Source organism: Mustela erminea, chromosome 12 (assembly GCF_009829155.1).
Source record: "Mustela erminea isolate mMusErm1 chromosome 12, mMusErm1.Pri, whole genome shotgun sequence".
NCBI classification, from domain to species: Eukaryota; Metazoa; Chordata; class Mammalia; order Carnivora; family Mustelidae; genus Mustela; species Mustela erminea.
Window position 1 is genome coordinate 87,558,887 of NC_045625.1, and position 11,943 is coordinate 87,570,829.

The 11,943-nt window shown below is 51.0% G+C and overlaps 1 protein-coding gene across 1 annotated transcript in view; it reads left to right on the top strand.

Annotated features, from left to right (window-relative positions):
* The window catches only part of SLC1A1 (solute carrier family 1 member 1), a 76,102-nt gene extending 65,503 nt beyond the window's left edge, over positions 1-10,599 (top strand). The window contains exons 10-12 of the mRNA XM_032307553.1: positions 136-330; positions 6,208-6,342; positions 8,430-10,599. Coding sequence (XP_032163444.1) covers positions 136-330; positions 6,208-6,342; positions 8,430-8,676 — 577 coding nt within the window. The 3' untranslated portion in view covers positions 8,677-10,599. The remainder of the gene's footprint in view (positions 1-135; positions 331-6,207; positions 6,343-8,429) is intronic.
* The last annotated feature ends 1,344 nt before the right edge of the window (positions 10,600-11,943 follow it).

Below are 11,943 nucleotides of genomic sequence, written 5' to 3' on the forward strand. Positions count from 1 at the left end.
TGCTTACTCGTGGTCTCTGTCAAATAAATAAATAAAATCTTTAAAAAAAAAAAAAAAAAAGAAGTGTCTCTCCAGGGTGGGGACTGAGCCCCGGCATTCCTGGACCGTAAGTTCCTTTCTCTTTCTATCACACAGTTCAGCCACACTGCCAGTCACTTTCCGCTGTGCTGAGGAAAAGAACCAGGTGGACAAGAGGATCACCAGGTTCGTGCTGCCTGTGGGAGCTACGATCAACATGGACGGGACTGCTCTCTATGAGGCAGTGGCAGCCGTGTTCATCGCACAGTTGAACGGCCTGGACTTGGGCATCGGGCAGATCATCACAATCAGGTAAGGTGCAAGGTCATGCTCGTGTTCATTTCTGTTATTGGAACTGTATCAAGGAAAAATTGCCAGTGGGGGGGAAAGAGAATAAAAATCTGGAGAGCCAAAAGCATCCCTGTTCTTGGTTCAGCATCCCCACTGGGTGCTAGGCACACAGCAGATGCCAAGGATTCAAGGCGGAATAAGGGCCAGTCCCTGCTTTCAGGGGGTCCCCAGTACGTAGGGGGATACAGATATCTAAGTCAATGCGGCGATGTACTAAGAGCTATCGTGGAGGTTTCAGAGGGCAGAGAGGGCACCAAAGAAGGAAGGGAAGGTGAGGAGAGGCTTCCCAGGGAAGCAGAAGGTTTAGTCTCAGAAGAGCAAAGAATTTAGCTAGAGAAGAAGGAACTAAGAGCATCTGGGATAAAAAGGACTAGCACGTCCGGGGGCTCGTGATATAACCACAGCCTAGTTACAGAGGACAGGTTATTGGATGTTGCCAGCATAGATTACAACGTGAAGAACATAGAGAAACAAGAGGGCAGGGTTCATCTCCGGAAAGGCTTCATGTGAGCAGACAGTCTTTCATAATATGGACAGATTTGCGTTTTTAAAGGGTAACTTGGCAATACGGTGGATGGACTAGATGGGAACAGGAACATAAACTAGAAGACTAGTTAGGAGACTACTGCAGAAGTCCAAGTAAGGAATTAAAAGGCCTACATCACGGGCTCTTGGGTAGCTCAGTCAGTTAAACATCTGCCTTTGGCTCAAGTCATGCCCAGGGTTCTAGGACCGAGCCCCACTTTGGGCTCCTTGCTCCGTAAGGAGTCTGCTTTGCTCTCTCCCTCTGCCCTCCCCCCACCACCCTGCTGGTGCGCTCTCACTCAAATAAATAAAATCTTTAAAAAAAAAAAAAAAAGCCTACATCAAGGCACTGTCACTGAGGATGGAGAAGAGCTAATGAATTTGAGAGGCATCAGTTGGATTCACAGGGAGGGAAGGGGAGGGGGGGACAGTTAGGATGACTCCAGGATAGGCGGATGGTTCTCGACGGGCGAATGGTGCCTGCCAGAACAGAGACTAGTGGAAGAGAAGCAAGCATAGGTGGGAAAATAAAGAGCTTGTGCTTTTTGTCACACTGAATTTGAAATGCCTTCAAGATATCCCGGTTGGAACTCTGCAGTGAGAAATGTGCAGATACAGTGTCAGAGGCATCAGCGGGAGGGCGGTCATCAAGCATGTGGTTGCAAGTCAGTCATCTGTGTTTGAGGCTTAACCCCCCCATGATTAACTGTGACCTTGGCCAAGGTACTTGACTTCAATAACCTCCTGTTTTCTCACCTGTAAAATATGAATAATAGTACCTACATTTTATGCAAGTAGTGATAATTAAGTCAGTGCACATAAAATGCTTCAAACGGTGTGTACAGAGTGAGGGCTCAAGATGTTACATAGAGAGGGTTTGTGCCAAATAGAAAAGGACTAAGAACCGAGCTCTAGAAAATCCTAATATTAAAGGCAGGCAGAGGAGGGGAGAACCAAGAGGGAGACCAAGAAGGAACAGAAAGGTAGGAGGAGAGAGCCATGAGACCATCACATCACAGAAACCCATCAAAGAGAGATTTCCAAGGATGGAATCCCCAAAGAGCCTGATACCGCAAAGAATTCTACTCAAAGGAAGACTGCTCAAGTCGATGCTGAAAACGTCATTAATCAGTGTTGCTCTGAAACAAGCCTGTTCAAGATGGTAGCCACAAGCCATGAACACAGATTGGACATAGCCAGTGTAGGAGCTTCCATCATTGTAGTAGTTCTGTCATGGAAAATTCTACAGCACTGCTTTAAAGAGATGGATTGGGTTTACAGCTAATCTGGCCACTTGCGTTCAGTTTGAAGTGCAAGTTTACAACTCAGCTGGGTCCCTGGGCCTGCACAAGCTGAATCTGGCCTTTCTGGGTGAATTCAGTCTTGTAGCCCCCGTGCTTGGCACAGGCTTTCATTGCAGGTGTGAAGGCAGTTCTAACGGTGTTCTAATACGGTGTATATTTAACTCCTCCCCAACCCTAAGTCATTAAGTACTTATTGCTGTTGGCTTGATGCTAACCGAAGACAAGTGCCAACTGGACCACTGTCACATCAGCTGGGACACTGTCTCTGGGCTCTGTGGTCTACAGTGTCCATGGCTTAAAAAGCCCCAGCCGAAAGAGCTTGAGTAAAGTCCTACAGTTTGAGCAATAGTGAGTGTGTTAAATTAGAAACCTTGCATCAGGCCTGAGAAAGCTCCACCACTTGACCTTGGTCCTTCTCAGGGCCCTTGGGCATCCCCCTCACCCTGGCCTGCTGGACCCAGTCTGTCCTGGACTGATTTCCCAGGAGTAGCTGTGCAAGGTAGCTGCTGGTTTGGGTATTTGCCATTTTGTGGTGAACTCCCTCTCTCCCTAAGTCATAAGTTCCCTAGACCTTAATAATGTTGTTTTTTTGTTAACCTGACTGCTGGACAAATAAACTTTGGGTGGAGAAGCTAAGTATTTCACATCAAAACCTGTCCGCCTCCGCTTCTCCCCGCTCTGGTGTATTTTTTTTCAAATCATCTCGACACCCAGCAGTAGGACTCAAACTCACAACCCCGAAGATCAAGAATCACACGCTCTCCTGACTGAGCCCGCCAGATGCCCCTGTACCCTTAAATCAGACTTGCTGATAAATAACCACCGGCCCAGAGACAACCACTGCAACTGTGAGGCCCAGTCATCACTGACCTAAAATTTAAAATCCTTGCTGGCTCTGCTCGGAACAGAATGAAATAACAAACATGGTTTTTCCCCTTCACAACTTACGGTTGCGGCTCCTGCGACCGATGGTTAGAGAGACCCATGGCTCATCGCCTTCCGTGGCCCGCTTGGCTCGACATCAAAGCAACGTAGGCGCCATCCACCCCCAGACAAACCCTTTTGTGGTTTTATTGCAACATTCACTAATCAAAGGTTACGACTGACGGAAAATAGGATAAATGTGTCATAATGAAAGGTGATGACTGGATTTGGGGCCCAGGAGGAGCCTGAAGGAGGAAAGAGCAGCAGTGGCCTTCGTACTGATTGTTCTGTAGCTGTGAGGGGTGATCCTGGGGGCAGCGCGGGTGGGGCCAGCAGCTGCTGACGCAGCAGAAGTGGCCTCAGTGTGTAAGGATCTTGGGCATCCAGGTGCCCCGCGACATGGTCTCCCCTTCCCACAGGCAAGAACTGAGAGCCAGGGGGAACTTGCTTAAGGAGGTGCTGCTGCTGAAAACAGGTCTGACGCTCAGGCCTCTGCGGGCTTCAGCTCAGACCCCAGGCCCAGCCTGGATGGGACCTGAGCTAAGTATCCCATCTGCAAGCCAGATCTCAGCACCAGGAAGGAACTTTCTACCAGTGACTACTGTGTGTTCGACTGTGAAAACCCTGTAAAGACAAAGTCAAATATAGTCAGAAGGACTGGGTTTTTATGTTGTTTCCCCGATAGTTCCCAGTCTCAGACCAAAGTCAGTCAAATGGCTGAAGTGTAGGAACCAAGGTCAAGGCTTTAAGGCAGAGTTTTCTTGGACACAGTGGGTTTTGGATTTTGAACCCAGCCATAGGCTATAGGCACACGGTTAACCGTGATGGGCTGGGACTTCCAAAAAGAGATCTGTGGTCACCGGCGCAAATCACTTCTGGTAAAGAAAACCTGCTGCTGCCTTCAGTTAACATTTTTTTTCAACCCGCATTAAAATAAACTTGGGTTTTCCAAAGAGTACTTAAGTCAGAACAGATCTAAAGGATTATGTAGGTCTGAAACGTTTCGAGGAATTGGGACAGCCCATTAATCTTTAATTTACTGTAAACTGGCGGCCCGGGGCCGCTGAAGGAAGAGACAGTTGTCAAAGCAAGCTGGCCTGTGTTTGACCAGACCCTCAAAGGACATCTGCAGCACATGGCGAGGCAAGAGAAGGAGCCGTGGAATCTGCTTCGTAAGAATTCTGAGGCCTTTTTGAGCCCACCAGAATGTAGATTTGTGGACAGAATCAGGGATTCTTCCAGCTTAAATGGACAGTTTCTGTGTCTTCACTTTTCGACCCGGTGGCATCCTTGGACAGAGGATGAGAACAGGCGTCCAGAACATGCAGCGGGCGTCCTTCCAAGGTCATCCAAAATTCAGCTGCTTCTCAGGGCCTGGGGGGCCCTTGTTTCCTCCAAAAGGACCAGATTTATTTTTTTTCCTTTTTTAATTTAAATTCAATTAATAAGCATATAATGCATTATTCGTTTCAGAGGTAGAGGTCCGTGATTTGCCAGTTGCCTGTAACACCCCGTGCTCATTCCAAGTGTCCTGTATGCCCTCTTCCCACCCACCTCCCCTCCACCACCCCTCAGTTTTGGGGTTTTTTTTAAGATTTTATTTATTTGAGAAAGAAAGTGTGAGCGAGAGAATGCAAGCCGGGACAGAGGCAGAGGGAGGGAAAGAAGCGGCTCCCTGCTCAGTCCCAGGACTCCAGGATCACGACCTGAGCCAAAAGGCAGACACTTAACTGACTGAGCCACCCCGGTGCCCCTGTTTCCCTGTCATTAAGAGTCTCTTATGGTTTGTCTCCCTCTCTGATTTTGTCTTATTTTTCCCTCCCTTCCCCTATGAGCCATTTTGTTTCTTAAATTCCACATGTAAGTGAGATCATATAATTGTCTTTCTCTGATTGACTTATTTAGCTTAGCATTATACCCTCTAGTTCCATCCGTGTCATTGCATATGTCAAGATTGCATTCCTTTTGATGGCTGCATAGTATTCGTGTGTGTGTGTGTGTGTGTGTACATACATACATACCACATCTTCTTTATCCATTCATCTGTCAGTGGACATCTGGGCTCTTTCCATAGTTTGACTATTGTGCATATTGCTGCTATAAACATTTGGGTGCCCGTGCCCCTTTGGATCACTACGTTGTTGTCTTTGGGGTCAATACCCAGTACTGCAATTGCTGGGTCCTAGGGTAGCTCTGTTTTCAACTTTTCGAGGAACCTCCATGCTATTTTCCAGAGTGGCTGCACCAGCTCGCATCCCCACCAGCAGTGCAGGAGGGTTCCCCTTTCTCCGTGTCCTCGCCAACATGCGCAAAATGACCAGATTTAAATAAGGATGATATTTTTTATGAAAACCTGCGTATTCCAAAGGGAAGAATCCCTAGCGCCCCACTTCCTCCGCCTGAGACGGGTCTTTTTAAACACACAGTAATGAAGTGCATCCGACTGTCTCTGCGGGGCGCAGACCTCTCTCGTCCTGTGGCAGAAAGCACATCCACTGGCCAGAGCAGTCGGGAATAAACGACTTTACCTCCGCCAGGGGGCATGGCTGTCTCTCAGTTCAGTGCCGTGGAGGGCAGATCCCAGAGGTCAAGAGTCTTGTGATGTCAGGAAAGTGCATAAAACCCTCGGCCCGGCCTTCACGGCAAGGGCAACTCCTGGCAGGTATCAGATGCCCGGGAATGCCCGGCTGGGTGCGTAGATGGGCACAGGGAGCAAGAAAGGCAGAGATCATTGGCACCTGTCGAGGACAATGGATGCCTAGAGAGGGAGCTGAGCCTTCCCTGCCTGCCCGTCGGCGAACTCTGTCTTCCTCTTGAATAACCCTCTTGCCACTTGGGTAGTTCTTTCCTTCCTTGCATTAGAGAGACTGACTTTATCTCCCCGCTCCCCCCAAAAGACCACCACTCCCCGCCCATCCCCCCCGGCAGCCCTCTAATGAGGCAGAGCTGATGCACAGGAGAGAACGGGTTCTGACCGGCCCATCTGGGGACACAGCGCAAACAGCCATCGGGACTAAGAGTTCCAGGCCAGGGGCCCCGAGGGGAGAGACGGGCGTCTAACCCCGGCATCCTGTTTCCGCCGCAGCATCACGGCCACCGCCGCCAGCATCGGAGCTGCCGGCGTGCCCCAGGCCGGCCTGGTGACCATGGTGATCGTGCTGAGCGCCGTGGGGCTGCCCGCGGAGGACGTCACCCTCATCATCGCCGTGGACTGGCTCCTGTGAGTTGGACTAAAGGCACTGCCTCAGCCGGGTGGGGAGGTGGGTGCCCCAGCCGCGGGGCGTCTGCAGGCTGTCAGCATTCTGTCCTCAGATTGCCCAACGAGCCACCTGTCGCGGCTTTCAGTTCCCTCCGGCCAGGCCGTCAGATAACGTGCTTAAACATTAACTCCTCCTAACTCTGAGCCAGGATTCTGAAAGGCCAGCGATCTCCATTAGCTCGTTCAGACCTGATAACGCTCAAGGACCGGAGTTGGGTGCGGGAGCAGATGATAATAAGGGAAGGAAGCTGGACAAGGTCCCAGACAGTCCAGACCCTAGAGGCTCCCCTTGCCTCTCAGGGCCCTGGGCCAGCCCCACGGGCTCAGAACAGCCTGGTCGAGGGCAGCTCACCCTCTGAGACCTTCAGCGTCGTCAGGGGCGGTGGCCCGAGCAAAGACTCTGGGGTAAGACCGGCCTGAGTTCCGCATCTCAGTGGCTGTTTGGCCTCGGGCAAGCTCCTTAGCTTCTCAGGGGCCCAGCGGCACCGGCTCTGAGGTGGGAACTATTCTGTGTATCTCATGTGGTGGGGGCGTGATCTGAGCGAGCTAACGTGAGCAGGGAGTCTAGAACAGGGTTTGATAGGCAGTGTACTCAATCATGGCCGGTTTTATTGTCATCATTAGAACAGTTTGGACAGTTCATGTCTCACTCGACAACTCTCTCACATCCACACACACACACGGGTGCATGCACACACACACACACATATACACACACAGGGCTGAGGAACACAGCAGAACACCTGGGCAAGAATGGGCCCTGTGTGATCCCCAGGTTCAAGTTAGAATGAACTTGGGGTCCCAGGCTTTATCCTTAATACCCACTCTGTGCATTGGTCCCCTGGCCCTTGGGGACATGTGGGGCTCTGACTTGAGCCTTTACTCAGCACCAGCCGGGGGTTACAGGGGAGAACGGTGCCGCTGGTTGTCGAGCAGCAGCTGAAGTGGTGAAGATACAGTCACACCCGAAGGAAAAGCTCCCGCCCTGGGAAGGCAGGCCAGCTGGGGCCCCCTCAGCGGCTGGCTGGTCCCGCAAGACGCCCAGCTGAGGTGACACCCGCCTTGCCGAGATATCCTTTCACTGAGGCGAGTGCTTCCAGTGTCCTTTCTAGCCATGAGGGTGGGTTCGCACTTGTCTCCTTTCCCTGATTCTTCCCGGAACCCATGACCTTCACTTCCAAGATACCGAAAGAAGTCTAAGGTCCTGTCTAGTCCGTGGGATGAAAAGACACGGGTTGGTTCCTACTCGGGACTAGTTCAGTCCATGGCCTTGTTCTAGATCACAGAAGGGCTTCCAGAATGGAGCTGGGCAGACCCTGGTGGCCTTTCCTGTCCTGCAGAGGTGGTTCTCACGAGAAAGTGTTCACGTGCACGCCGCCTCCCAGCAGGGCCCCTGTCCTCCCACCAGGACGCCTTCTCGGCTGCATGTCTTCTTCCCACAGCATCTCCTCCAAGCTTCACACAGTTAAGGCTGACTCGGGGTGCCACAAGGAGGAAGCCACTCCTTGGCTGGTCCAGCTTTCTGGCTCTGTGCTCTGTAGTGTCCCTGCTGACTTGCTCATAGAGTGGCTCAATGGGGCAGAGAAACGACTACTCTCGGGACACACAAACACACAGGAACCCTCAGCTGCACTCACAGACACACACTCCCCACCAGACACCTCTCACGGGATCCCCCTCCCCTTAGTCAAGAGAGAGCCTAGAAAAGTCCCAAGATTGGGGGTCGGGGGATGGCGCAGCTTGAGCAGTTCTGACCCTTCCTCCCATTTCTTTGGGGGGAGAGGAAGGAATGTGGGGAGACTGGTGCTGGATTTAGGAGGGTCATGGTGCCTTAGCGGGAGCCCACACCCGGGGAGCCCGTTTGCTCCTTCTGCACTTCTGCAAGCCACCTTCTGCCCCAGGCCTCAGAGGAGCGGAACCTCTGAGCCGGTCACCAGGATGACAACTTTCTCCATTTGCTTAATTTGTCACTGAATGCTTCAGATCCTTGTCTCTGTCCAGTGGCGACTGGAAATGAACTGCGGGCCTCCTGTCTGTCTCTTCCCCAGGGACCGGTTCAGGACCATGGTGAACGTCCTCGGGGACGCGTTCGGGACAGGCATCGTGGAGAAGCTGTCTAAGAAGGAGCTGGAGCAGATGGATGTTTCATCTGAAGTCAACATCGTGAACCCCTTTGCCTTGGAATCCACAGTCCTGGATAACGAAGATTCCGACACCAAGAAGTCCTACGTCAACGGAGGCTTCGCGGTGGACAAGACTGACACCATCTCGTTCACCCAGACCTCACAGTTCTAGAATCCCTGGCTTCACAGGACCAGGAATGATGAGGACAGCTCCATGACAGTCATCTCTTAGCAAATCCAAACATTAAATAAGGAAGAGAAAAACATGAATGGCCAACTGTACATTTGATTTGATACACAGACTTCCAGATTATTTTATATATTTGAATTCACAGCTTTCGCTCTCTGGGTTCTGGGATTTGGGGGTGGGGTAACATGAAAGAAAACAGATGAAAAGGAAAGCTGGATTGTCTGCAATGTAAAAGTTCTGCAAGAGACAAAGTTTGGAAGTAGATAGAGTAGAAACTGTTGGATTAGGACACAGACATGGAAGAAAAATTGCTTTCTCATACGCAGCCCAGTGTTTTGGGTTTTTTAAAAAAAAATACTCTCATTGATTACAAATTTTTACTCAAGCTTTCTATTGGCATGGATTTCCTTTGACTTCTCACATTTTTATAGATTACAGTGCATATAAACACCCCTCCCCCGTTTATGTGCCAAATTGTCCATTTTTGACTCATCTCCAGCCAATTTCAAAGTAACCGCTTTGAAAGAAAATAGACCAGCACAGTTCTGCAATCAGAGTTTTAAGACAGGTGTGGGGTTTTGTGGGAAGGGTTCTTTTTTCAATGTACTGTATTGGGACACTGGTAACTAGTAAGCCAGTGTTCGGTATAGAGCTAGATAGATATATATATGTGTACATATTTATTATTTTCATATAAGTGGCCAGACAGAGATCAGAATGGAACCGTCAATGTGAAACAAAGAGCTCCTCTCGCACTTGAACGATAACTACGATGTCAGTCCACACCTGCTTTAGGGCTTCTCCAAACTCGTCTCAGGAGCACGAGAATGAAAAATCATGTTGTCTGACTGTTCCACATCTGCGTGTCAGCCTCAAAGCAGACATGTCTTATGGTGATACTCCAAAGTGGCAATGCCGTTCATCTACGACTCCCGGACTCGACTGTACTGGGAGGGAATCCCCGTCCGCGCTGCAGAAGATCGCACACAGAGCTGTCCGCTGCGTAAGGCTGGATGTGCTGTTATCCCGCTGAAGTCTCCATTCTTCCGAGGTCAGCTATACCCACTTAAAAATGACAGGACTTCGCCCTTTGGTACCTCGCGGGGTGGCAAGCTCCCAGCTAAGTTATATTTTAATATGGGTTTGATGGACTGAACGAGTCCCATTGGCCAGAAGAAGCACTGTCCCTGCCCTGGATTCTTGCAGAGTTCGGTCCCACGAAATGAGACGTGGTTATCAGTGGTTCAGGGAAATTCTCCCATTGTATGAATCTCGTCTCCTCCTCAGGGAGGTTCGTTCCAGCTGCTAGTCTAGCCACCTCGGCCCTGCGCCTGACCATCCCTTTCCTGTCGTTCTTCTGCTAATTTGTGAAGATAGTTGATTAAAAAGTCTGTGCTTCGGCTCTCAGCTTGTAAATAACGCTTCACATAAAAACTTGTATTTACACCGAGACCGCAAGAGTCCCGCTTCTGCAGTACCGAGCAGCCAACGGAGGCCTGTGCTCCGGTATTTAAGACACCAGACGCTGTGCCAAAGGTCGTGGAAGAGTTAAGTCCGAGCTCCGTACTGACCACCCGTCGCTGGGATCGAGCGGAGAGAGAGCCTGGACTGTCCCGCACACACCATCAATACGGACCAGTGATTCAACAGGAGATTTAAGAGGCAAACACGGCTGGAGCGCACGGGAAGTCTGTCTAAATACGGATGCCGCCGAATCCCTCATTTGTCGTGGGCTGACAGGTCTGACCGCCTCGGCAGGTGGCTGGGGTCTCGGGCGCGGGAGGTGGCAGAGCTGCTGGTGACCTCAGGTCACCCTTACTTGGAGTGAGTCTGTAACACACTGTGCTGTTAACCCGTAAGAGAACAGTGTTCCACGCCCGTCTCAATAAACACTTCCGTCCTCTCTCCTGGCCGGCCTGCGTCTTCCTTTATCCTCTAATCTCACGTACTCAGAAGGGGCGACGGAAGGTGGGGACGTGGTCCGTGGATTCCGAGCGGAAACGGATTATTGCTTTCAAAACTGTTTACACCCAAGGGTGGGAAAGCCGGACTTGACGAAAAGTAAGGGGATGCTTTGTGCGAATCCGTGGGGATGGCAAGGCTGAAATACGGGGCCCTAAACGGTGGCGAGTTTGTCCGTATTTTACCACTGAGATGAAAGGGAAGGTATAATCTGCCTAGAGATTCCTGTACTGGGAGGGAGGTTTATCTCCAGGTCTTGGTGCCCTGGTTTCACGGAGGGACCAGTCCTGCTCTCTGAGATGTGCCTACAAACAACAAATGGGTCATGACAGGGCTCTCCTGGTGGACTCACTCATCTAGGACCAACCACAATGGACAGCTCCCTACCCTGAGAGAAGACAGTGTCTTCCAGAAGTGCTTACCACCACCTGGACAGACTAACTGAGGACAGGTACGTCTGTAGGCGATGTGGGATGCAACACCAGCTCCCGAACTACTCAGACTTGTTTGCAAGAGTTAATCCACCCGAGCAGGTGCCCCAGGACTTGGATCTTGCCCAGAGGACACTCACATACTGAGAAACAGTGTTAGCCGCTCTCCCAAGGGACTGGGTCTCAACAGATCTTTGTGAGCCCCCTGGGTACATGGCCCTTTGTTAAAAACACACCCCATTCTTGGGAGAGCCGGGGAAAACTGCTTGGCTCGTAAGCCGGCAGTGAGCCAGCAATGGTGCTGGCTTTGCAGGTGTTGAGAATCTTCCCTCCTGGAACAGAAAGAGGAAATGGTCCTGCAGAGCCTTGGTAGAATGCCAAGAAGATTCTGTGCAGCAGGATCCGTAGTCTGTATTCCCTAACTGCCCCGCAAGGCACCAGAGAAACCAGTGAGTGGGCGCACAGCCCTGACAGCTAATCAGCTCTGGGACTTGTGCCAATGGTGTAAGCCCCGATTCTTATCCTGTGAAGTGAGGATAACACATCTCGTCTCGTGAGACTGCTTTACGTATCAGATGAGAAAACGGATGTGGTGCATTTAGTGCATTCCATGTCCAGTAACTGCTAGTGCCTCTCGCCCCAAAGAACGCCGTACACCCTCACCCCCCCGTTTGCAGGGGTGAACCACAGACAGGCAGCTTCACGAGTTCAGTTTTAGGGCCCTTGCCACTCACGTGACTGAGGACTAGACCTCTCACCGCTCGGCCTTTCTCCCCGGGTTATTGGAGCAAACAGTAAATCAACCTCGTGAGACTTAATAAGCAACCCCCGTTCCATAAAGGGGGAAAGCCCATTC